At 43.8% G+C, this 24,891-nt stretch overlaps 1 protein-coding gene and 1 non-coding gene across 2 annotated transcripts; both read right to left on the bottom strand.

Annotated features, from left to right (window-relative positions):
• Window positions 1-8,055: 8,055 nt before the first annotated feature.
• LOC117089965 (CD9 antigen-like) lies at window positions 8,056-9,257 on the bottom strand. Its single transcript, XM_033221754.1, has one exon. It carries the CDS (start codon window positions 9,160-9,162, stop codon window positions 8,476-8,478), a length of 687 nt encoding a protein of 228 aa, XP_033077645.1. The 5' UTR covers window positions 9,163-9,257; the 3' UTR covers window positions 8,056-8,475.
• A 2,711-nt stretch (window positions 9,258-11,968) lies between these two features.
• LOC117091275 lies at window positions 11,969-12,132 on the bottom strand. The gene has a single exon (XR_004440377.1). It is a non-coding gene; the product is annotated as a U1 spliceosomal RNA (small nuclear RNA).
• Between the last annotated feature and the right edge of the window lie 12,759 nt (window positions 12,133-24,891).

A 24,891-nucleotide genomic window follows, 5' to 3' on the forward strand; every position in this document is an offset into this window, starting at 1 on the left:
GGCAGTGAGCTACGAGTATGTCACTGCACCCAGCCTGGGTGACAGACTAAGACCCAGTCTCACACACAGACAAAAAGATGGTTAAAATAGTACATTTTATGTTATGTGTATTTTACCACAATTAAAAAGTAAGAAAAATTTCGGCCGGGTGCGGTGGTTCACGCCTGTAATTCCAGCACTTTGGGAGGCCGAGGCGGGTGGATCACAAGGTCAGGAGATCGAGACCACCCTGGCGAACATGGTGAAACCCCATCTCTACTAAAAATACAAAAAAATTAGCCAGGCGTGGTGGTGGGTGCCTGTAGTCCCAGCTACTCGGGAGGCTGAGGCAGGAGAATGGCGTGAACCCAGGAGGCGACGGAGTTTGCAGTGAGCAGAGATCGCACCACTGCCCTCCAGCCTGGGAGACAGAGCGAGACTCTGTCTCAACAAAAAAAAAAAAAAAAGAAAAAATTTAAAAACGAGAGGGCTAAGATGGTACATTTTCTTTGACACAGTAATTATACTTGTAAGAATTTTTCCCAAGGAAAAAATGAGATGTGTAAATATTTAGTCACATGGATTTTTAAAGAGTAGTTTTACAAAACAAAATGAAACAAAACAAAACAAAAACAAAGAATTCAATTTTAATGTCCCCAAAGAGACCCACTGGTGAAATATACTATGATATACAATAAAATGCCATATAGGCACCAAAAAAAAAAAAAAAAACCCAAAACCCACTATTCTCTTTTTTTTTTTTTTTTTTTGAGACAGAGTCTCACTCTGATGCCCCAGGCTGTAGTGCAGTGGTGCAATCTCGGCTCACTGCAAACGCCACGTCCTGGTTCACGCCATTCTCCTGCCCCAGTTTCCCGAGCAGCTGGAACTACAGGCGCCCACCGCCACGCCCAGCTAATTTTTTTTTTTTTTTTTTTGTATTTTTAGTAGAGACGGGGTTTCACCGTGTTAGCCAGGATGGTCTCGATCTCCTGACCATGTGATCCACCCACCTTGGCCTCCCAAAGTGTTGGGATTACAGGCGTGAGCCACCATGCCCAGCCTCCAAAACCCACTATTCTATCTGAAGATAGATTAGAAAAAAAATAAAGAACTATGTTGTAAAATAATAATTTTTTTTTTTTTTTGAGATGGAGTCTTGCTCTTGTCACCTAGGGTGGAGTGCAGTGGCATGATCTCAGCTCACTACAACCTCCTCCTCCTGGGTTTAAATGATTCTCCTGCCTCAGCCTCCCAAGTAGCTGGGATTACAGCCAAGTACCAGCACGCCTGACTAATTTTGTTGTTGTTGTTTTGAGACGGAGTTTCGCTCTTGTTACCCAAACTGGAGTGCAATGGCGTGAGCTTAGCTCACTGCAACCTCTGCCTCCTGGGTTCAAGAGATTCTTCTGCCTCAGCCTCCCGAGTAGCTGGAATTACAGGCGGGCACCACCACGCCCGAATAATTTTTTGCATTTTTAGTAGAAACAGGGTTTTACCATGTTAGCCAGGCTGGTTTCGAATTCCTTACCTCAGGCGATCCGCCTGCCTCGCCCTCCCAAAGTGCTGGGATTACAGGCGTAAGCCACCACCTCCAACCTGTTTTTTGTGTTTTTAGTAGAGATGGGGTTTCACCACGTTGGCCAGGCTGGTCTTGAACTCCTGACCTCAAGTGAATCACTGCCTTGGCCTCCCAAAGTGCTGGGATTACCAGCATGAGCCACAGTGCCCGACCTGATATGAATTCCTTCTGCCTGGAGTTCCTCTCCTTGAGTGACAAGCTTGTTTTAAATGGGTTGTAAAAACAATGCCTTATCTAACAATAGTGTTTCAGATAATAAAGTGCAGGCTGTAACAGTCCTCAAATACTAAAATACAAAGGCAAATTCGTGAATTATTCCTATTTATTCCTACTAGATTGGTAGCTCCACGTGGCCGTAGAAATGACTAGTCTTATCCATTTCTAAATCCCTGATTCTTGGTACCTAGTGTATAATGAAACATAATATAGATGTTTGTTTTTTGAACAAATCTGGTCCCTAGGGTTTGGTGTCAGAATACCTGGGTTCAAATCTTAGTTCTTTTTTTTTTTTTTTTTTCTTTTTGAGACAGAGTCTTGCTCTGTCTCCCGGACTGCAGTGCTGTGGCGCGATCTCAGCTCACTGCAACTTCCACCTACTGGGCTCAAGCAATCCGCTCACCTCAGCCTCCCAAATAGCTAGGACTACAGGCATGCACCAAAATGCCTGGCTGCTTTTATAATTGTATTTGTAGAGACAGGGTCTTGCTATATTGCCCAGGCTGGTTGTGAACTTCCGGCTTCAGGTGGTCCTCCTGCCTGGGCTTCCCAAAGTGTTGGAGTTACAGGCATGAGCCATCATGCCCAGCCTAAAGTTAGTTATTATCGATGACGTTTTGAAATAGAGAACTGATGGAAAGATCATGGAAAACGATGAGAAACCAGGTACGTACTTCCCAAGATACCTCAACAAAATAGTATTTCTTTTCCTGATGTGTTTACCATGGTCTGGATCTTGCCAACATCCCTACAGACATCTGGTTTTTTTTTTTTTTTTTTTTTTTGAGACGGAGTCTTGCTCTGCCACCCAGGCTGGAGTACAGTGGCCGGATCTCAGCTCACTGCAAGCTCCGCCTCCCGGGTTTACGCCATTCTCCTGCCTCAGCCTCCCGAGTAGCTGGGACTACAGGCGCCCGCCTCGTCGCCCGGCTAGTTTTTTGTATTTTTAAGTAGAGACAGGGTTTCACCGTATTAGCCAGGATGGTCTGGATCTCCTGACCTCGTGATCTGCCCGTCTCGGCCTCCCAAAGTGCTGGGATTACAGGCTTGAGCCACCGCGCCGGGCCCCAGACATCTGGTTTTGTCAGCACAGATAGTAGATCCAACTCTTGAGGATAGACTCATATTAATCAAGTTTACAAGGCTGATTTATAAACTAGAACATATAAATTAGAATGTTAGTTTATCAATTTATACAAACCAAGCCTACCATGAGGAATAGAACATTTGAGTCAGCACAACCAGCACTCTCACTGCCCACAAACATTGCTCCTTGGTTCACCAAGTTATATTCAGAAGGTTACTTGGTGAGTATGCATATTAGTTTCCTGTGACTGCTATAACAAATTACCAAACTTGGTGGCTTAAAATAGCAGAAATGTATTCTCTGAAAGAACTAGAGGCTAGAAGTCCAAAATCAGCATCACTGGATCAAAGTAAAGGTGTCGGCCAGGCATAGTGGTACACGCCTATAGTCCCAGTTACTAGGGAGCTACTAGTACTAGGGAGGGTGAGTTAGGAGGATCGATTGAGCCCAGTGGGTGGAGGCTGCAGTGAGCTATGATTGCACCATAGCACTGCAGCCTGGGTGGCAGAGGGAGACTCTGTCTCAAAAAAAAAAAAAGAGAGAAAAAACCAGGTGTGGTGGCTCACACCTGTAATCCCAGCACTTTGGGAGGCCGGGTGGATCACCTGAGGTCAGAAGTTCGAGACCAGCCTGACCAACATGGTGAAATCCCGCCTCTACTAAAAATACAAAATTAGCAGCGTGTGTGGTGCACACCTGTAATCCCAGCTACTTCGGAGGCTGAGGCAGGAGAATCATTTGAATCCAGTAGGTAGAGGTTGCAATGAGCCAAGTTTGCACCATTGCACTCCATCCAGCCTGGGCAATAAGAGCGAAACTCCATTCTCAGAGAAAGGAAAAAAAAAGGAAAAAAAAGGAAAGAAAAATCAAGGTGTTGACAAGGCTGCACTCTCCCTCCCCAGGGGCTGTAGGGGAGAATCTAATCCTTGTCTTTTCCAGCTTCTGGTAGTTGCCAGCATTTCTTGGCTTGTGACAGCATCACTCCAATCCCTGCCTTTATCTTCACATTGTCTTCTCCGCTCTTCATGCGTGAAACCTCTCTCTCTCTCTCTCTCTCTCTCTCTCTCGGATACAGGTGATTGTATTTAGGGCCCACCCACATAATCTAGAGTAATATAATCTCAAGATCCTGAACTCAATCACATCTGCAAAGACACTCTCCGCCTCGCTTTTTTTTTTTTTTTTTTTTTGCCACATAAGGCATTGTTTACAGGTTGTAGGGATTAGGAAGTTAAGATCTTTTTTCAGAGAACATTTTTCAACTTATCACAGCATGGACATTGGGACTAGGGGAGTGACCTGGTTTAGATGTGTGTCCCTCCAAATCTCATGTTGAAATGTGACCTTCAATGTTGGAGGTTGGAGGTGGGTGTTTGGGTCATGGGGGCAGATCCCTCATGAATGGCGTGGTGCCCTCCCCATGGTAATGAGTGAGTTCTCACTCTATTAGTTCACATAAAAGATGGTTATTTAAAAGAGCCTGGAATCTCTCTTGCTTCCTCTCTTGCCATGTGACGTGCCTGCTCCCCTGTCACCTTCCGCCATGAGTAAAAGCTTCGTGAGACCTCACTGGTGCCATACTTGTACTGCCTGCAGGGCCGTGAGTCAAATAAACCTCTTTCTTTGTAAATTACCCACTCTCAGGTATTCCGTTATAGCAATGCAAAATGGACTAATACAGGGAGTGAGTTATACTGCTAGAAAGATTGAAGACATCAGGCTACCATTGTGTGATGCATTTACTTCCACAGTTGGGATGGCCTAGTCGAGTGTCCTGAATACTCAAGTCCATTGCCAAGATTTATTCTCCCAAATACCATCCTTGAATGATCACTACCAGTGTTTGCTTCTTTTTCTTTTCTTTTTTTTTTTTTTGAGACAGAGTCTCACTCTGTTGCCCAGGCTGGAGTGCAGTGGCATGATCTCAGCTCATTGCAACCTCTGCCTGCTGGGTTCAAGCTATTCTCATGTCTCAGACTCTCAAATAGCTGGGGTTACAGGAGCCCACCACCATGCCTGGCTAATTTTTGTACTTTTAGTAGAGACAGGGTTTCACCATGTTGGTCAGGTTGGCCTCAAACTCCTGACCTCAGGTGATCCACCCGCCTTGGTCTCCCAAAATGCTGGGATTACAGGCGTGAGCCACAATGCCTGGCAATGCTGCTCCTTTATAGCTCTATCCCCACCCCTTTTAGTTATTGATATCACAGAATTATATCTTTTTTTTTTACTTTTTTTTTTTTTTGAGACCCAGTCTCCCTCTGTCACCCAGGCTGGAGTGCAGTGGCACGATCTCCACTCACTGCAGCCTCCACCTCCTAGGTTCAAGCGATTCTCCTCCTTCAGCCTCCTGAGTAGCTGGGATTACCACCACACCCGGCTAATTTTTGTTTGTTTATTTGTTTGGAGACCTAGTCTCACTCTGTTGCCTAGGCTAGAGTGCAGTGGCACAATTTCGGCTCATTGGAATCTCCGCCTCCCAGTTCAAGAAAGTCTTGTGCCTTAGCCAATTGAATAGCTGGGATTGCAGGTGCATGCCACCACACTCAGCTAATTTTTGTATTTTTAATAGAGACGGTGTTTTGTCATGTTGGTCAGGCTGGTCTCAAACTCCTGACCTCAGGTGATCCGCCTGCCTCGGCCTCCCAAAATGCTGAGATTACAAGTATGAGCCACCGTGCCCGGCCTAATTTTTTTGTTTGTTTGTTTGTTTTTTTTGTTTTTGTTTTTGAGACAGAGTCTTGCTCTGTTGCCTAGGTTGCAGTGGTGCGATCTCGGCTTACTGCAACCTCCGGGTCCTGGGTTCAAGCGATTCTCCTGCCTCAGCCTCCTGAGTAGCTGTGATCACAGGTGCTCACCCCCATGCCCAGCTCATTTTTTTTTTTTTTTTTAAATTAAAGACAGGGTTTCACTATATTGGCAAAGGCTGCTCTAGAACTCCTGACATCAAGTGATCCTCTCTCCTTGGCCTCCCAAAATGCTGGGGTTACAGGCGTGAGCCACCATGCCTGGCCAGAATTACATCTTTATACATTATATGCCCTACAACATAAATTAACACTTCTTTAAACTGCATTACTCTCTGAAATGATGTAGAGAACGGAATGTGGATTTATAAACCAAAGTTACAATAATAATACCTTTTAGACTAATAGTTGTTTTTGAAAAATGTGTTAGTCTTTTAAATCATGTATTAAGCAAAAAGTAGTTACAAACCATTGTTACAATGCTATCTTTTATAATTGCCCATGTATTTTCCTTTTTTTTTTTTTTTTTGAGATGGAGCCTCACTCTGTTGCCCAGGCTCAAGTACAGTGGTGCAATCTCGGCTCATCGCAACCTCCACCTCCCAGGTTCAAGTGATTCTCCTGTCTCAGTCTCCCAAGTAGTTAGGATTACAGGTGCATGCCACCACACCCTGCTAATTTTTGTATTTTTAGTAGAGACGGGATTTTGTCATGTTGGCCAGGCTGGTCTCAAACTCCTGACCTCAAGTGATTCACCCGCCGTGGCCTCCCAAAGTGTTGGGATTATAGGCATGAGCTACTGAGTCTGTCCCCATGTATTTACTTTTGCTGAGATCTGTGTTTCTTCACACAGCTTCAAGTGACTGTCTAGTGTTCTTTTATTTCACCCTGTAGGACTCCCTTGGACATTTCTTGCAGGGCAGGTCTAATGGTAATGAACTCTCTCAGCTTTGTTTTTTGAGAATATTTTAATTTCTCCCTCACTTTTCCAGGTTTGTTATTTGAGAATATCTTAATTTTCCTTCACTTTTGAAGGATAGTTTTGCTGGATATAGAATTATTGGTTGAACTTTTTTTCCCTTTGAATATATCTAGCATTTCAGAAACTCTGAAGTTTCTGATGAGAAATCTGTTCATGATCTTACTGAAGATCCCTTGTGTGTCATGAGTCACTTCTCTCTTATTACTTTGGCTTCTCTCTGTCTTTTGACAGTTTGATTATAATATTTGTCATGTAGATCTCTTCAAGTTCATCTTACTTAGAGTTTTTTGAGCTTCTTGGCTGTTCAAATTCATGTTTTTTAAATCAAACTTAGAAAGTTTTCAGCTACTGTTTTTAAAAATATTCTCTGTCCCTTTCACTTTCTCTTCTCCTCTGGGATTCCCACAATGTGTATATTGGTCTGCTTGATGGTGTCCCACACGTTCCTTAGGCTCTGTTCACTTTTCTTGAATCTTTTTCCTTTCTGTTCCTCAGGCCTGATAATTTCCTTTGTCTTTTATTCAAGTTCCCTAATTCTTTTTTCTGCCTGTTCAAACTGTCTTTTAGTTACATTTTCACTTCAGTTATTGTAATTTTAGCTCCAGAATTTCTTTTTGGTTTCTTTAAAAATTTTCCATCTCTTTATTGATATTTCCATTTAGTTTATGCCTCATTTTCTTCACTTTGTCCATATCTTCCTTTAGTTCTTTAAGCATCTTTATGATAGTTGTTTTAAAGTCTTTGTCTAGTCTATCCATCATCATGTCTTTTTCTGGGACAGCTTCTATTGATTTATGTTTTTCCTTTGGGCCCTTTCTTCTTTGTATATTTTCTGATTTTTCACTGAAAACTAGACATTTGAATCTAATAATGTGGTAACTCTGGAAATTCTCCCTTCCCTGAGAGTTCTTAGATATTATTTTTGTTCTTAGATATTATTTTTATTGATCTTTTTTTGTTTTAATTAATTAATTAATTAATTTTATTTTTACTTTCATTTTTTTTTTTAGATGGAGTCTTGCTCTGTCCCCCAGGCTGGAATGCAATGGCACGATCTCCACTCACTGCAAGCTCCACCTCCCAGGTTCATGCCATTCTCCTGCCTCAGCCTCCTGAGTAGCTGGGACTACAGGTGCCTGCCACCACGCCCAGCTCATTTTTTTGTATTTTTAGTAGAGACGGGGTTTCACCGTGTTAGCCAGGATGGTCTCGATCTCCTGACGTCGTGATCCGCCCAACTCGGCCTCCCAAAGTGCTAGGATTACAGGCTTGAGCCACCATGCCCGGCCACTATTTATTTATTTTGAGATGGAGTCTTGCTCTGTTGCCCAGGCTGGAGTGCTATGTTACAATCTCAGCTCACTGCAACCTCCGCCTCCCAGGTTCAAGTGATTCTCCTGCCTCAGCCCTCCTGAGTAGCTGGGATTACAGGTGGACGCCACCAAGCCCAACTAATTTTTTTTTGTCATAATTTTTTATTATGTATCAAATTGTCTTCAATATAAGTTACAACTTGATTAAAGTCATAGACATTTGTATCTATTTAAAGACAAAAAAATTCTTTATATACAATATCTTGTCTAGAGTCTAGCAAATATAGTACCTTTCATTGCAGGATTTCTGCTTAATATAACAAGCAAAAACAAACAACTGAAAAAATATAAACCAAAGCAAACCAAACCCCCCACTCAACTACAAATGTCAATATTGAATGAAGCATTAAAAGACAAACATAAAATAACTTTAGCTTTTATCTAGAAGTGCAGAATGGATACTAAAATTAGTGGCAAAAAAAAAACAAAAACAAAAACCAAACAACAAAACAAACAAATCCCAACAATCTTCATGGGTAAACTTTCCTGCTCAGGGATATAAGCTGACTCTAGACCATCTCGCGGTTCCTGCGGGTAGCACAGCACAAGATCATACTGAAGATCATGCCAAATATCATGACCACGGCAATGCCGATGCCCACCGCGCCGATGATGTGGAATTTGTTGTCGAAGACCTCTCTGATGGCATCAGGACAGGACTTCACGGTGAAGGTTTCGAGTCCGTCCTTCTTGGGGCAGATGTCTGAGATAAACTGCTCCACGCCCCCAGCCAAACCACAGCAGTTCAACGCATAGTGGATGGCTTTCAGCGTTTCCCGCTGGGGCTCATCCTTGGTTTTCAGCTTGTTGTAGGTGTCCTTGTAAAACTTCTGAACTTCCTTAATCACCTCATCCTTGTGGGAATATCCCCAGATGGCCGCAGCTATTTCAATGGCGAATATCACCAAGAGGAAGCCAAAGAACAGTCCCAGCATGCACTGGGACTCCTGCACAGCCCCACAGCAGCCCAGGAAGCCCACCAGCATCATGAGGGCGCCGGCTCCGATCAGAATATAGACTCCTGTGTAGAAGCTGGAATTATTATTATTAGTTTCTTGCTCGAAGATGCTCTTGGTCTGAGAGTCAAATCGGAGCCATAGTCCAATGGCAAGGACAGCAATCCCAGCAAGCCAGAAGATGAAGTTAAATCCGAACAGCAGGTATTTGATGCACTTGGTGCCTCCTTTGACTGGCATGGTGAGGGCTAACTTAGCCTGGGTCGAACGGGTGCGGGACTGAGGGGCGCGCGCAGCTGGGACAGTCGGGACCCGGGCTGGTCACAGATACAGGCGGCCCCAACTAATTTTTTTTGTATTTTTGGCGGAGATGGGGTTTCACCACATTGGTCAGTCAGGTTGGTCTCAAACTCCTGACCTCATGATCTGCCCACCTCGGCCTTCCAAAGTGCTGGGATTACAGGTGTGAGCCACCGCACCCAGTCTATTTTATTTTATTTTTGAGATGGAGTCTCGCTCTGTCACCCAGGCTGGAGTGCAGTGGCATTATCTCGGCTCACTGCAACCTCCACCTCCTGGGTTCAAGCAATTATCTGCCTCAGCCTCCTGAGTAGCTGGGATTACAGGTGCCCGCCACCACGCCAGGCTGATTTTTTTGTATTTTTAGTAGAGATAGGGTTTCACCATCTTGGCCAGGCTGGTCTTGAACTCCTGACCTCGTGATCCACCCACCTCGGCCTCCCAAAGTGCTGGGATTACAGGCATGAGCCACCGCGCCCAGCCTGCTTTTTTATTTTTTAATTATTGTAGGCTGTGTCCATTCTGAGGATTGGCCTGAGATGTGAACTTAGGGTCTTCCTTCTTAGGTCTTTTCTGAGATTTTCGCTGTATATGCATGGTCATTTTCTAATTTTGCCCCACATATGTAGTTGCTTTTGAAAGTCCAAGTCTTTAATGTCTGGGTTCCAAAAGGAGAAAAAGAGAAAAATGAAGTGTGGCAAGAGGAAAGGGTGTTGGCTTTAAAGGATTTAAAGGGGAGAGGTTTGTGACGATGGAAGGGAGTAAAAAACAAGGGCACCCAACCCTTTTTCTGCAGTTCTGAGACCAGAAGCAGCAATCAATGATGAGAGCATAGATAACCAATATTTGGAAAATAAGGTCCTTTTTTGTCTACCCTGGCTCTGCGAACTGTGGCAAGCCGCTCCAGGAACACAGGCATAGCTGCCTGCAGCTGAAGTGTGAGGAATGAGTGGCTAAGGGCTGAAAAAATTTACTGTGCTAAGAGCTGAAATTGACTGAAAGTAGCTGCAATTTACAGTCCAAGCCCTGCCCTGGAATTTGCAAGCATTCAATAGACTCTAGAGTTTCAGAATAGTTCACACCAGACAGATTCTGCCAGTGCAATTATCATGTAGGTGGAGAGACAGATTCCCAGTGCTTCCCACTCTGCCATCTTCCTAGAATCCTTAGATAATGTAGATAATCTATTTTTTTCTTTTCTTTCTTTTCATTTCCTTTTTACAGGCAGCCCACCAGAACTCGAAGATTCTAGAATAGATTTGGAGTGACTGCCTAGATAATCTATTGATTCTGTTGTTTCTCCTTGGTGACATCCCTCTGGGGCCTACCTCTATGCCTTTTAGTTGGGACTGGCTGCTGCAGCAGCAGAACTGGGCCTGCTACATAGTTGATATCCTGGAATTTCCCTTTGCCACATCGTAGCAATGATCTTCACCCATCTCATGGGTAGACTCTCATTTTCTGGCCCTCATATTTTCTTTCTTGGCTTAATTCTTTTTGGTAGAGAACACTGAAAGAAATAAAAATATTTTACCCCAAAATATATTTATTTAACATATGTTGAGACGGCTGTCAGACAGCCAGAAAACAGAAGTAGCTCTGCAAAGCTGTCTTTTGTTGGAGAGATTTGCATCTGCAGAGAATCTGTATTGATGCAGCCATCTCTTGTGTTGTCCAGATCCAGAGATGATTAACCAAGAGTTTGATATCTTTAAAGGTCTGAAGGAAACATTTACCACCATTCCTCTTTGAGGGCTGCTACCTGTGAGGTTTCATTTGCAGAACAAGACCACTCTTGCTAGCCAGGCCTCCTCTTCTCTCCCTCCCATAACCTGTTTTGTCACTATAACCTGATTTACCACCATAGTTCGTTTTTGGCCATGCTCTAAGACACCATTCTTTCTGCAAGCTCACGATGGTATATAAGCTTCTGCACCACACTGGGGGGTGGGGTAATCATTCTGTGGTTTTCCCCCATGTGCACATTAATAAATATGTATGCTTTACCCCAATTAGTCTGCCTTTCGTGAGATAATTTTTCTTTTTCTTCTTTTTATATACTATTTTTTTTTTTTTTTTTTGAGACGGAGTCTCACTCTGTCGCCCAGGCTGGAGTGCAGTGGCCGGATCTCAGCTCACTGCAAGCTCCGCCTCCCGGGTTTACGCCATTCTCCTGCCTCAGCCTCCCGAGTACCTGGGACTACAAGCGCCCGCCACCTCGCCCGGCTAGTTTTTTATATTTTTTAGTAGAGACGGGGTTTCACCGGGTTAGCCAGGATGGTCTCGATCTCCTGACCTTGTGATCCGCCCGTCTCGGCCTCCCAAAGTACTGGGATTACAGGCGTGAGCCACCGCGCCCGGCACTATTTTCTTAAAAAAAAAAAAAAAAAAAACCTGGCCATCCAGGTGCAGTGGCTCACGCCTGTAATCCCAGCACTTTGGGAGGCTGAGGCAGGTGGATCACCTGAGGTCAGGAGTTTGAGACCAGCCTGGTCAACATAGTGATACCCCGTCTCTACTAAATATACAAAAATTATCTGGGCATGGTGGCGTGCGCATGCAATCCCAGCTACTTGGGCTGAGGCAGGAGAATCGCTTGAACCCAGGAGGCGGAGGTTGCAGTGAGCTGAGATCACGCTACTGCACTCCAGCCTGGGCAACAGAGTGAGACTCCATCTCGAACAAACAAACAAATGTATTATATATTTGCAAAAGCAAGTGACCTGCTTTTTGGAATGAAAAACATCAGGGAAGAGTGCAAACGCAGTTCCCCACTACCACAAATTGTTTACTTGAGTTTCCCACATTTGGGGAAATTGCAGGAGTCAGCACATCCGGAGTGCAAAGGAGAAGACTCGCCCTGGAAAAATCCCCTTTGTGATCATGATATCTCCCCTGCCAGGTAAGTATTGTGAGTTGGTTTTTCAGTGAAACTTCAGTGGGCAAAGGGGAAGTTTCCCATTGGCTCCTAACACTTCTGGCACTGTGAGAGGAAGACCAAGGCTCCACTCTTCTGGAAGCCACAGTGAAGGGAACCCAGTGCGTGACAAGCCAGAAGAAGGCTAAGAATTTCTCAGTCAGGCTTCCAGCCTCTCTTTCTGTGGAATTCGGTCAGGCAGATGATAAAAAATCACTGTTTGTCCCTTTCTCCTCTGCAAAGTCTAATGGGAGAAAACAATTTGTGTGACTAAATCTTGAGTATAGCCACTCTGGTGCACTTTTTGGTATGACTATTCATATTGTTTGATCTCTTTCCTCCCAGAAATAGTTTCTTCCTTTGTTTTTGTCTTTCTGTGTTGCTCTGTCGTAAAGAGAGGTACCACAGAAGAGCATTATTCCAGCCAACCCTGCAGACTGCTCAGTTCTGTGGTTCTGATCACACTGGCATATACATTTCGTTGTGGGTCCCCAAAATATAAGCCCAGTGAAGTTCCCCTCTCAGCTTGTTGTATGTCCTTGAGAGCTTGATGGATGACCAAGTGGGAGCACTTTCTTGTAGTTTCTGCCATCTGAGGGGTTGTGATTTTCAGGTCATGCCAGATTGCCAGTCTGAAAATGGCTGGGAACCCAGGACATGTAAGATTTTAAGCAACCTACTTTTTGTTCTGAATGTGTCAAGCTCTCAGGAGAGTTTGTCTTAATAATAAGTTCCGGCTGGGCGCGGTGGCTCACGCCTGCAATCCTAGCACTTTGGAAGGCTGAGAGGGGCGGATCACGAGGTCAGGAGATCAAAACCATCCTGGCTAACACGGTGAAACCCTGTCTCTACTAAAAATACAAAAAAAAAAAAAAAAAAAAATTAGCCGGGCATGGTGGCGGGCGCCTGTAGTCCCAGTTACTCAGGAGGCTGAGGCAGGAGAATGGCGTGAACCTGGGAGGCAGAGCTTGCAGTGAGCTGAGATTGTGCCACTGCACTCCAGCCTGGGTGACAGAGCAAGACTCTGTCTCAAATAATAATAATAATAATAATAATAATAGTAATAATAATAAGTTCCATTCATAAGGGAATTTTGTGGTTGTTGTTGTTGTTGTTGAGACAGAGTTGCCCAGGCTGCAGTGCAGTGGCTTGATCTTGGCTCACTACAACCTCCGCCTCCTGGGTTCAAGTGATTCTCCCACCTCAACCTCCCAAGTAGCTGGGACGACAGGTGCGTGAGACCACATCTGGCTAATTTTTGTATTTTTACTAGAGATGGGGTTTCACCATTTTGGCCAGGCTGGTCTTGAACTCCTGGTCTCAAGTAATACACCCACCTCGGCCTCCCAAAGTGCTGGGATTACAGGCTTGAGCCACCGCGCCCGGCCTCTCTTACTTTCTTAGGAATTGCTCTCCCATTTACTTCTACTTCTCCCGGCTTCTCTTTCCCCTTCATTAACACAAGAAAGGATCTAGAGGGGACTTTTATTTTATTTCTTTTTATAAATATTTATTTTGTTATTATTATTTTTATTATTTAAATATTTATTTTATTTATTTTATTTTATTTAGTATTTGAGACAGAGTCTCACTCTGTCACCCAGGCTGGAGTACAGTGGCGTAATTATGTCTCACTGCAGTCTTGACCTCTGGGCTCAAGTGATCCTCCCACCCTTAAGCCTCCCAAGTAGATGGAACTACAGGTACGTGATGTGCCACTACCCTCAGCAAACGTTTGTATTTTTGTAGAGATGGAGTTTTGCTGTGTTGCCCAGGCCAGTCTCAAACTCCTGGGCTCTAGTGATCTGCCTGCCTTGGCCTCCCAAAGTGTTAGGATTACAGGCGTGGGCCACTGCATTTGGCTTAGAGGGAAATTTAAACTACGTCTCTATTAAAAATACGAAAATTAGCCGGACATAGTGGCGCATACCTGTAGTCCCAGCGACTCAGGAGGCTGAGGCGGGAGAATCACTAGAACCTGGGAGGTGGAGGTTGCCATGAGCTGAGATCGTGCCACTGCACTCCAGCTTGGGTGACAGAGTGAGACTTCGTCTCAAAAAAAAAAAAAAAAAAAAAACTTCTATGGGGGATGGGCTGATCACAGAGTGGGCTGGTTGGTGTTGAGTTACCCACCAGCTTTGGAGGAATGACTTGCAGCAAGGTGCACTGTGGAAACATGGTGCTGTCTCATGGTATTTCCCTCTTTTGGGGGGACCCAGGATTCAATGTAAAATTAGAATTCTTTTTTTTTTTTTTTTTTTGAGACGGAGTCTCGCTCTGTCGCCCAGGCTGAGTGCAGTGGCCGGATCTCAGCTCACTGCAAGCTCTGCCTCCCAGGTTCACGCCATTCTCCTGCCTCAGCCTCCCGAGTAGCTGGGACTACAGGCTCCCGCCACCTCGCCCGGCTAGTTTTTTGTATTTTTTTAGTAGAGACGGGGTTTCACCGTGTTAGCCAGGATGGTCTCCATCTCCTGACCTCGTGATCCACCCATCTCGGCCTCCCATAGTGCTGGGATTACAGGCTTGAGCCACCACGCCCGGCCAGAATTCTTGATTTTTAGGCTGGGCGCAGTGGCTCACACCTGTAATCCCAGCACTTGGGGAGGCTGAGGCAGGTGGATCAACTGAGGTCAGGAGTTCGAGACCAGTGTGGCTAACATGGTGAAACCCCATCTCTACTAAAAATACAAAAAATTAGCCGGGCATTGTGGTGCGTGCCTGTAATCCTAGCTACTCATCCAGGAGGCTGAGGCACAAGAATCACTTGAACCTGGGAGGTAGAGGTTGCAGTGAGCTGAGATCACGCCACTGCACTCCAGCCTGGGCAACAGAGCAAGACCCTGTCTAAAAATATATATATATATTTAAAGAGCTGGGTGCTCTGTTTTCCAGCTGTGCCTGCTTTCACATATTTAAATTATTAGGCGCCCCCAAACTGCAAATGCTTTGTTGGCCATGTTCATTAATGGGCCCTGCCCTGAGTTCAGCAATGCAGTGAGAAAACAGAGACTAAATTAAAAACTGTCTAGCTAGGTTAGTCTCCAAAATACAACTTTCTGGGATTTAGCTGGTTATTTTAATACGATTTCTAAATTCCCTCTAGCTCATCTATATGTTTTCTTGTAAAATCCTATGGTAAATTCTTGTGATTTTGTGTTTCCTTTTTTTATTTTGAGACAGATTCTTGCTCTGTTGCCCAGGCTGGAGTGCAGTGGCACAATCTTGGCTCATTGCAACGTGTGCCTCCTGGGTTCAAGTGATTCTCCTGCCTCAGCCTCTCAAGTAACTGGAATTACAGGTGCCTGCCACCACACCCAGTTAATTTTTGTATTTTTAGTAGAGATGGGGTTTCACCATGTTGGCCAGGCTGGCCTTGAACTCACAACCTCATATAATCCACCCACTTCAGCCTCCCAAAGTACTGGGATTACAGGCATGAGCCACAGAGTCTGGCGCTTAAAAAAAAAAAAAAAAAACTTCTGGCAAGCTATGAATGGCATTCATTTTTAATCTTTATCTAACACACCCAAACTCCTTTTTCAAAAAGCTTAAATTTTCTTTCTGTGCTTTGAGATATAAATTTGCCACTTTGTTTTCTCTAAAACTCAGGGCTTCAGCCATGTGAAACAAACCTTACAGAAGGAGCAGGAATGAAAAAAATACACTTTAAACTTTTCCATTTACAAAGGCAGAGTTTTAATCCAACTGTCCTTTTAAACTAGTGAGTTTTACCAGTCTCATGGCTAAAATTTTAAAAAATAAAGATATAAAGTCTTTATTTGTGTTTGTATGTGTTATATGTGTACATATCTATGTTTATATATTGTCCATATGGTATCAAACTAGATTATAAATAAATGAATACTCATAAATTAAGTAAATAAACCCAAATACTTTTCAAGTTCAAGTGACTTTAATAATCTTTGGTAAATAAAACCAGTTCAAAAATTGGTAAAAATCAAACAGAAACATCTTCAAAATTTAATTTAGACATTGTTTTGCCTGGGTGATCAGTCTACCAGGTTTATGTTATCTCTGCTAGATATTTTAAAGTCATAAAATTATTGCTTCTATGATATTTTTTGATACTTCCTTGTTTTGTCTGTGAGCTTATGTCTTTGAATTTGAGCCTTTAGATTTCCAGGTCTAGACAAGTGGCCATGGTGAGGCCCGGGGACAGCACCCAGCTCCATCCTCACTATTCCAGCTGTGCCTTCTGGCCATGCTGGAGTGGCTGGATCCTCCAGGCAGCATCTTCACAGATCTGTCCTTTGCCCTGGGATCTGCACCTGGTACATAATTAAAATTGCCTACTTCGTAGGTTTTACACTAAAAATTAGGGTTACTAAGAGCTAATACTGTAATGAATATGTGTAATTAAAACTACTAGATATAAAAGGAAAAAGACAAACAACAAAAAACAAACAAAAAAACTACTACATACAGGAGAAACAGTTCTGTATGCAAAGTATATAAGAAAAGTAGGATGTGGTTTTGATAAAAGTAAAAAATGTTATAAGAAGACATGAGAATGTGGTTTTTGTTAAAGGAAAACTGATTTTTTGTCTACTTTAGAAGTTTTTAAAAAGTTGTTTTAGTGCTGGGCGCTGTGGCTCACACCTGTAATCCCAGCACTTTGGGAGGCCGAGGCAAGCAGATCACCAGGTCAGGAGATCCAGACCATCTTGGCTAACATGGTGAAACCCTGTCTCTACTAAAAATACAAAAAATTAGCCAGGCATGGTGGCAGGCGCCTGAAGTCCCAGCTACTCTGGAGGCTGAGGCAGTAGAATTGCTTGAATCCAGGAGGCAGAGGTTGCAGTGAGCCAAGATCATTCCACTTCACTCCAGCAGCCGGGGCAACAGAACAAAACTCCGTCTCAAAAAAAAAAAAAAAAGTCCGGGCATGGTGGCTCACGCCTGTAATCCAAGCACATTGGGAGGCCGAGGCGGGTGGATCACAAGGTCAGGAGATCGAGGCCATCCTGGCCAATGTGGTGAAACCCCATCTCTACTAAAAAAAAAAAAAAAAAAAAAAAATTAGCTGGGCATGGTGGCAGGCACCTGTAGTCCCAGCTACTCAGGAGGCTGAGGCAGGAGAATGGTGTGAACCCGGGGGACGGAGCTTGCAGTGAGCCAAGATGGAGCCACTGCACTCCAGCCTGGGTGACAGAGTGAGACTCCGTGTCAAAAAAAAAAAAAAGAAAAGGCCGGGCGTGGTGGCTCATGCCTGTAATCCCAGCACTTTGGGAGGCCGAGGCGGGCAGATCACAAGGTCAGGAGATCGAGACCATCCTGGCAAACATGGTGAAACCCCGTCTCTACTAAAAATACAAAAAAAAAAAAAAAAAAAAATTAGCCAGGCGTGGTGGCAGGCGCCTGTAGTCCCAGCTTCTCAGGAGGCTGAGGCAGGAGAATGGCGTGAACCTGGGAGGTGGTGGAGCTTGTAGTGAGCGGAGATTGCGCCACTGCACGCCAGCCTGGGTGACAGAGCGAGACTCCGTCTCAAAAAAAAAAAAAAAGAAAGTTATTTTAAATTGAAGAATGATAATAGATAAAACGAAATGGGTATAAAAAGTTGGAAAAAAAGGGAATGGAAAAATTATTAAGAGGTTATAAAAGGTTTATGAAAATGTTACCTTGTGTGGTCAAAACTGGTTGAAATTAGATGGATTTCTTTATGAGATTTTATTAAAATTAGCTTTGGCATTAATAATAAACATGCAAAGAGAGAATTTGGCTTTCTCTTTTTTTTTTTTTTTTTTTTTCTGAGACGGAGTCTCGCTCTGTCACCCAGGCTGGAGTGCAGTGGCCAGATCTCAGCTCACTGCAAGCTCCGCCTCCCAGGTTCACGCCATTCTCCTGGCTCAGCCTCCCGAGTAGCTGGGACTACAGGCGCCCGCCACCTCACCCGGCTAGTTTTTTGTATTTTTTAGTAAAGACGGGGTTTCACTGTGTTCGCCAGGATGGTCTCGATCTCCTGACCTCGTGATCCACCCGTCTCGGCCTCCCAAAGTGCTGGGATTACAGGCTTGAGCCACCGCGCCCGGCCTGGCTTTCTCTTTTAAACAAGGTTTATGTGCAGTATTACTAAGAGATAGTAAAAGATTTTTGCTTACTTTTTTTTTTGAGACAGAGTCTTTCTCTGTCGCCCATACTGCAGTGCAGTGGTGCGATCTCAGCTCACTGCAAGCTCCGCCTCCCGGGTTTACACCATTCTCCTGCCTCAGCCTCCCAAGTAGCTGGGACTACAGGTGCCTGCCACCACGCCTGGCTAATTGTTTGTATTTTTATATATTTATTTATTTTTGAGACAGAGTCTCACTTTGTCACCCAGGCTGCAATGCAGTGGTGTGATCTCAGCTCTCTGCAAGCTCTGCCTCCCAGGTTCATGCCATTCTCCTGCCTCAGTAGCTGAGACTACAGGCGCCTGCCACCATGCCCGTCTAATTTTTTTGTATTTTCAGTAGAGACAGGGTTTCACCGTGTTAGCCAGGATGGTCTCGATCTCCTGACCTCGTGATCCACCTGCCTTGGCCTCCCAAAGTGCTGGGATTACAGAGGTGAGCCACCACGACCAGCCAATTGTTTGTATTTTTAGTAGAGACAGGGTTTCACTGTGTTAGCCAGGATGGTCTTGATCTCCTGACCTCGTGATCCACCTGCCTCAGCCTCCCAAATTACTGGGATTACAAGCGTGAACCACCATGCCTGGTCAATTTTTGCTTACTTTTTAATTAAACTGCCAAAGCTACTTGGCCTCCTGACTAGCTGACTAATGTCACAAAGCCTGGCTAATTTAAACAATATTTGTAGAGATGTGGTCTCACTATGTTGCCCAGACTGGTCTTGAACTCCTGGGCTCAAACAGTCCTCTGACCTCGGCCTCCCAAAATGCTAGGATTACAGGTGTGAGCCAATGCACCTGGCTCCTTGTTTTGTTTTTTAGAGACAAGATCCCAATCTGTCACCCAGACTAGGGTACAGTGGCATGATCATTGCTCATTGAGGCCTGGAACTACTTCTGGGCTCAAGTGATCCTCCCACCTCAGTTTCACAAGTAGCTAGGACTACTGGGCCATGCCACCATGCCTGGCACCTACCTATTTTTAAAAGATTTTGCAGAGATAGGGTCTTGCTATGTTGCTCAGACTGGTCTTGAACTCTTGATCTTGTGATCCACCCACCTTGGCCTCCCAAAGTGTTGGGATTACAGGCATGAGCCACTGCACCCAACTTTTAATTATTATTATTATTTTTTATTATTATTTTTGAGACAGAGTCTCTGTTACCCAGCCTGGAGTGTAGTGGCATAATCTTGGCTCACTGCAACCCCTGTCTCCCAGGTTCAAGTGATTCCTGTGCCTCAGCCTCCTGAGTAGCTGGGATTACAGTCACATGCCACCACACCCAGCTAATTTTCCTAGTTTTTGTAGAGACAGCATTTCACCATGTTGGCCAGGCTGGTCTTGAACTCCTGATCTCAAGTGATACACCTGCCTCAGCCTCCCAAAGTGCTGGGATTACAGCATGAGCCACTGTGTATGGCCTAATGCTTGTTTTTGAGACAAAGTCTCTCTCTGTCACCCAGGCTGTAGCGTAGTGGCACAATCATGGCTCACTGCAGTGTTGAGCTCATGGGCTCAATCAATCCTCCTCAGTCTCCTGAGTAGCTGGGACTACAGATGCATGCCACTGGATAATTTTTGTATTTTTTGTAGAGATGGGGTTTTGCCATGTTGCCCATCCTGGTCTGGAACTCCTAGACTCAAGTGATTTACCAGCCTTGGCTTCCCAAAGTGCTGGGATTACAGGCACGAACCACTGCACTTGGCCTTGAGCTATTTATAGTTTATAACAATGGGGTAAATTATACTTCTATGAGTAAAATCAAAATATTTACTTTTCTCTGTGCCTGATTTCTCCAGAATTCAGAAACTATTTGTGAGTATTCTTAGTTTATGGCAATATGGTTATTTGAATAAGTTCAATAATAATCTGTTTTCTTTTGTAATGAGACACAATTGGAGTCTTATTTTACTAAGGCTGTGACTGGATTGGCATATTTTCAAATATGACCAGATTGCTTTCAGGAATTGAAGTAGACTTTGTAGAGCTGATATAAAGCCTGACCTGCTACCTTGTCTACATAGTTCCCTTACAAGGTTTCTGACTTGTGATAAGTAAAGAATGTCACTTTCTGATAGGTCTAGGAATTTATTTTATTTTATTTTTATTTTTATTTTTTAAGACAGTGATTCACTTCATCACCCAGGCTGGAGTATAGTGGCGTCATCTCGGCTCACTGCAACCTCTGCCTCCTAGGCTCAAGTGATTTTTAAGCCTCAGCCTCCCAAGCTGGGATTATAGGCGCCCACCGTCATGCCTGGCTAATTTTTGTATTTTTAGTAGAGACGGGGTTTTGCTGTGTTGACCAGGCTGGTCTCAAACTCCTGGCCTCAAGTGATTCACACGTCTCAGCCTCCCAAACTGCTGGGATTACAGGCATGGGCAACCGCACCTAGCCCAGGTCTAGGAATTTCAAGGTATTTTGAAGACCTTGAGAATAAAAGAATTCAGCAGATTCATATAGGTGTTACAAACACAATCTCATAATAAATCTTTGATGTAAGTTTCTAGCCTTCAGGCTTTTAAAAGTCTAGTACAAAATTCCTTATTAAAAAATTCTGGCCAGGCATGGTGGCTCATGCCTGTAATCCTAGCACTTTGGGAGGCTGAGGCAGGAGGATAACTTGAGGTCAGGAATTCAAAACCAGCTTGGCCATCATGGTGAAACCCCGTATCTACTAAAAATACAAAAAATTAGCTGGGCATGGTGGTGCACACCTGTAATCCCAACTACTCGGGAGGCTGACGCAGTAGAATTGCTTGAATCCGGGAGGCAGAGGTTGCAGTGAGCCAAGATCGTGCCACCACACTACAGCTTGGGAGACAGAGTGAGACCTCATTTCAAAAAAAAAAAAAAAAAAAATTCAGCAAAGATAACTTTAAAAGAGCCTATATGACCAATCACTATTCTTGCTGCACTTTATGCAGATAATCAGGCCACGTATGATAAAACTAAAATGTATTTTGCAAATAAATTTATCCTATTATTATTTGTCTTTGGTAGAAATGGGGAACTGGAAAGAGAAAAATTATGTTTCAGAAAAAAATATAGTACACATGATATTAGCTTATAACCCTGGCCATTGTTTTTGAATCTTTATTATTTGCCTACAATTTGGACAGAATCTGAATTCTTTCCCAGACACAAGTCTCCAAACTAACGTTTTCAACAAATTTTCCTACAATTTTTCTGACTTGGACTCACTAAAAATTAAAATTGTGCCTTTATTGAAGCCCTGCATACTGAAACTAGATAGCCTGATGTAAAATCCAGGAGAAATCACCATAGCAACTTACATAGAAACAGCATTTGTGCTTGTTAACGTATAGAATACTCAGAACATTCACCCGAACATCTTGTTTGAATTACAATTCAGAAAAATCTGTCAGATTGCATTGGCAATCTGAAGATACCTTAGAGACTCTGTAAAAATGAATTTATAGACTACTCCAGACATTAACTTTTGTTTTTCTTCCGTTTCCATAGAAATGACTCTTACTAAAGATCTGTTTGTCTGCATCATATATAGAGGCCTAGCTCATCTGCAGTGGCACCTCCTGGAATGGGACACAGCTGTTTAACCAAACCGATCTATTCTCAGAACTAAGACTGATTAATGAAGATATGGGATGATATATTTAAATTTGCTCTTTTCTGCTTATCCAAATTTGTCAGCTCCTTTCTCTATCTCTATCTAACAATCTTCAACTCAAATCTCTCCAAAGCTATCAACCTGACTTTTAATATTTGAATCATTTTTAAGTTTCAAAGTGGGGAGTGAAGGAAATAAAAATGTTTTACCCCAAAATATATTTATTTGACATATTCTGAGATGGCTGTCAGAGAGCCAGAAAATAGTAGCTCTGTAAATCTGTATTTTGTGGGGAAGATTTGCATCTGTAAGAATCTGCATTGATACAGCCTGGCCTTCCCTTGCCCAAATCCAGAGAAGATTCACTGAGAGTCTGACACCTTTAAACCTCTGAAACATGTACCATCAATCCTCTTTGAGGGCTGCTGCTTGAGAGGTTTCATTTGCAAAACAAGACCACCTTTGCTAGCCAGGCCTTTTCTCTCCTTCCCATTATCTGTTTTGCCATTATAACATGATTTACCACTGTAACCTGTTTTTGGCCACGCTCTGAGCCCCATTCTATCTGTAACCTCAAGATGGTATATAAGCTTCTGTACCACACTGGGGATAGGGTAATCATTCTACAGCTCTCTCCCCTGGACACATTAATAAGTTTGTACACCTTTTCTCCAATCAATCTGCCTTTTGTGAGTTGAGTTTTCGGTGAACCTTTAGAGGTTAGAGGGGAAGTTTTCCTTTGGCCCCTGCAACACCTTACTGAGAAAAGGTACAAGAAAGATCAATTGTGAGCTTGAATTTCTGAAGATGCCTTTATTCACCTTTCACGTTTGACTTATAGTTTGGCTGGGTATTTAATTCTAGGTTAAAATAATTTCTTTCAGAATTTTAAAGGCATTGCTCTTTTAATGTTAGCCTTCAATATTACATTGACAAAACAGGTGTCATCTGATTCATGATACCTAATATACGACTTGTGTTTTCTCTCTGAAAGTTTTAGGAGCCGGGTGCGGTAGCTCATGCCTGTAATCCCAGCACTTTGGGAGGCCGAGGTGAACAGATCACCTGAGGTCAGGAGGTTGAGGCCAGCCTGGCCAACATGGTAAAACCCCATCTCTACTAAAAAAAAACAAAAAAACAAAGAAAGGGCTGCGCGTGGTGGCTCAAGCCTGTAATCCCAGCACTTTGGGAGGCCGAGGCGGGCGGATCACGAGGTGAGGAGATCGAGACCATCCTGGCTAACACGGTGAAATGCTATCTCTACTAAAAAATACAAAAAAAAAAAAAAAAAAGAAAGAAAGAAAAACTAGCTGGGCATGGTGGCGGGCACCTGTAGTCCCAACTACTAGGGAGGCTGAGGCAGGAGAATGGCGTGAACCCAGGAGGCGGAGCTTGCAGTGAGCTGAGATCTCACCAACGCACTCCAGCCTGGGCGACACAGCGAGACTCTGTCTCAAAAAAAAAAAAAAAAAAAAGCCAGGAGAGGTGGCTCACGCCTGTAATCCCAGCACTTTGGGAGGCTGAGGCGGGCGCACAAGGTCAGGAGATCAAGACCATCCTGGGCAACATGGTGAAACCCGTCTATACTAAAAATACAAAAAAATTAGTTGGGCCTGGCGGTGTGTGCCTGTAATCCCAGCTACTCGGGAGGCCGACGCAGGAGAAATGCTTGAATCCAGGAGGTGGAGGTTGCAGTGAGCTGAGATCGCTCGCAGCACTGCACTCCAGCCTGGGCGACAGAGCGAGATTCCTTTTTTTTTTTCCTTAAATTAGCTGGGTGTGGTGGTGGGCGCCTGTAATCCCAGCTACTCGGGAGCCTGAGGCAGGAGAATTGCTTGAATCCAGGAGGCAGAGGCTGTAGTGAGCCAAGATTGTGATACTGCATACTTCAGCCTGGGCAACAGAGTGAGACTCTGTCTCAAAAAAGAAAAAAAAAAAAAAAAGAAAAGAAAGTTTTTGGGATCTGCTCTTTAACTCGATGATATGATTGGTGTATTTCTATCTTTATTTTTATATTTCTGAATGTTTAGGACACTTTTTTAAATTTTGAGACTAATCTTCAGTTTTGGAAAGCATTTTTTTTTTGAGACAGGGTCTTGCTCTGTCACATAGACTGGAGTGCAGTGGCACAAACACAGCTCACTGTACCCTTGACCTCCCAGGCTCAAGAGATTTTCCCACCTGAGCCTCTGGAATAGCTGGGACTACAGGTGCTCGCCACCATGCCTGGCTAGTTTATTTTTATTTTTTTGTAGAGATGGGGTCTTCCTGTGTTGCCCAGGCTGGTCTCAAACTCCTGGGTTCAAGTTCTTCCTTCCTTGGCCTCCCAAAGTGCTGGGACCACAGGCTTGAGCCTCTGTACCTGGCCTGGAAAGCATTTTCACATTATTTCCTTGGTAATTTCCTCCTTATTTATCTCTCTGTTGTTCCTTTCTGATATTATATCTTCTCAACTGACATTTGAGTTTTCTACCCTTTTCACTTCTATTGTCACTCGTTCAGTCTTTTTGTTCTACTTAGAGATTTCCTTGACTTTAGCTTCCAGCTTTTCCAATGGAATGTTTTTATGTTGGTTATCATACTTCAAATTTCCATGACTTTTTTCTTCTTCTTTGAATTATGAAAAATAACACACCTTTTCACTTTGATAGGCCAAGGCAGGTGGATCACCTGAGGTCAGGAGTTTGAGACCAGCCTGGCCAACATGGTGAAACCCCATCTCTACTAAAAATACAAAAAGTAGCCAGGCGTGGTGGTGCTCGCCTGTAATCCCAACTACTTGGGAGGCTGAGGCACGAGAATCGCTTGAACCCAGGAGGCAGAGGTTGCAATGAGCCAAGATCGCGCCACTGCACTCCAGCCTGGGTGACAGAGTGAGACTCCATCTCGAAAAAAAAAAAAAAGAACAGAAAAAGAATAGCGTCTTTCATTTCATGGCATTGATGTTTTCTCTTATCCAAAAATATAAATTATATATTTAAAAAGCAATCTTTTTCTGTTGTTTATTCCCTTTGCTTCTTCCAAGTCTTT

The sequence above is a fragment of the Trachypithecus francoisi genome, unplaced genomic scaffold (genome assembly GCF_009764315.1).
Source record: "Trachypithecus francoisi isolate TF-2019V2 unplaced genomic scaffold, Tfra_2.0 Lachesis_group11, whole genome shotgun sequence".
In the NCBI taxonomy this organism is placed as follows: domain Eukaryota; kingdom Metazoa; phylum Chordata; class Mammalia; order Primates; family Cercopithecidae; genus Trachypithecus; species Trachypithecus francoisi.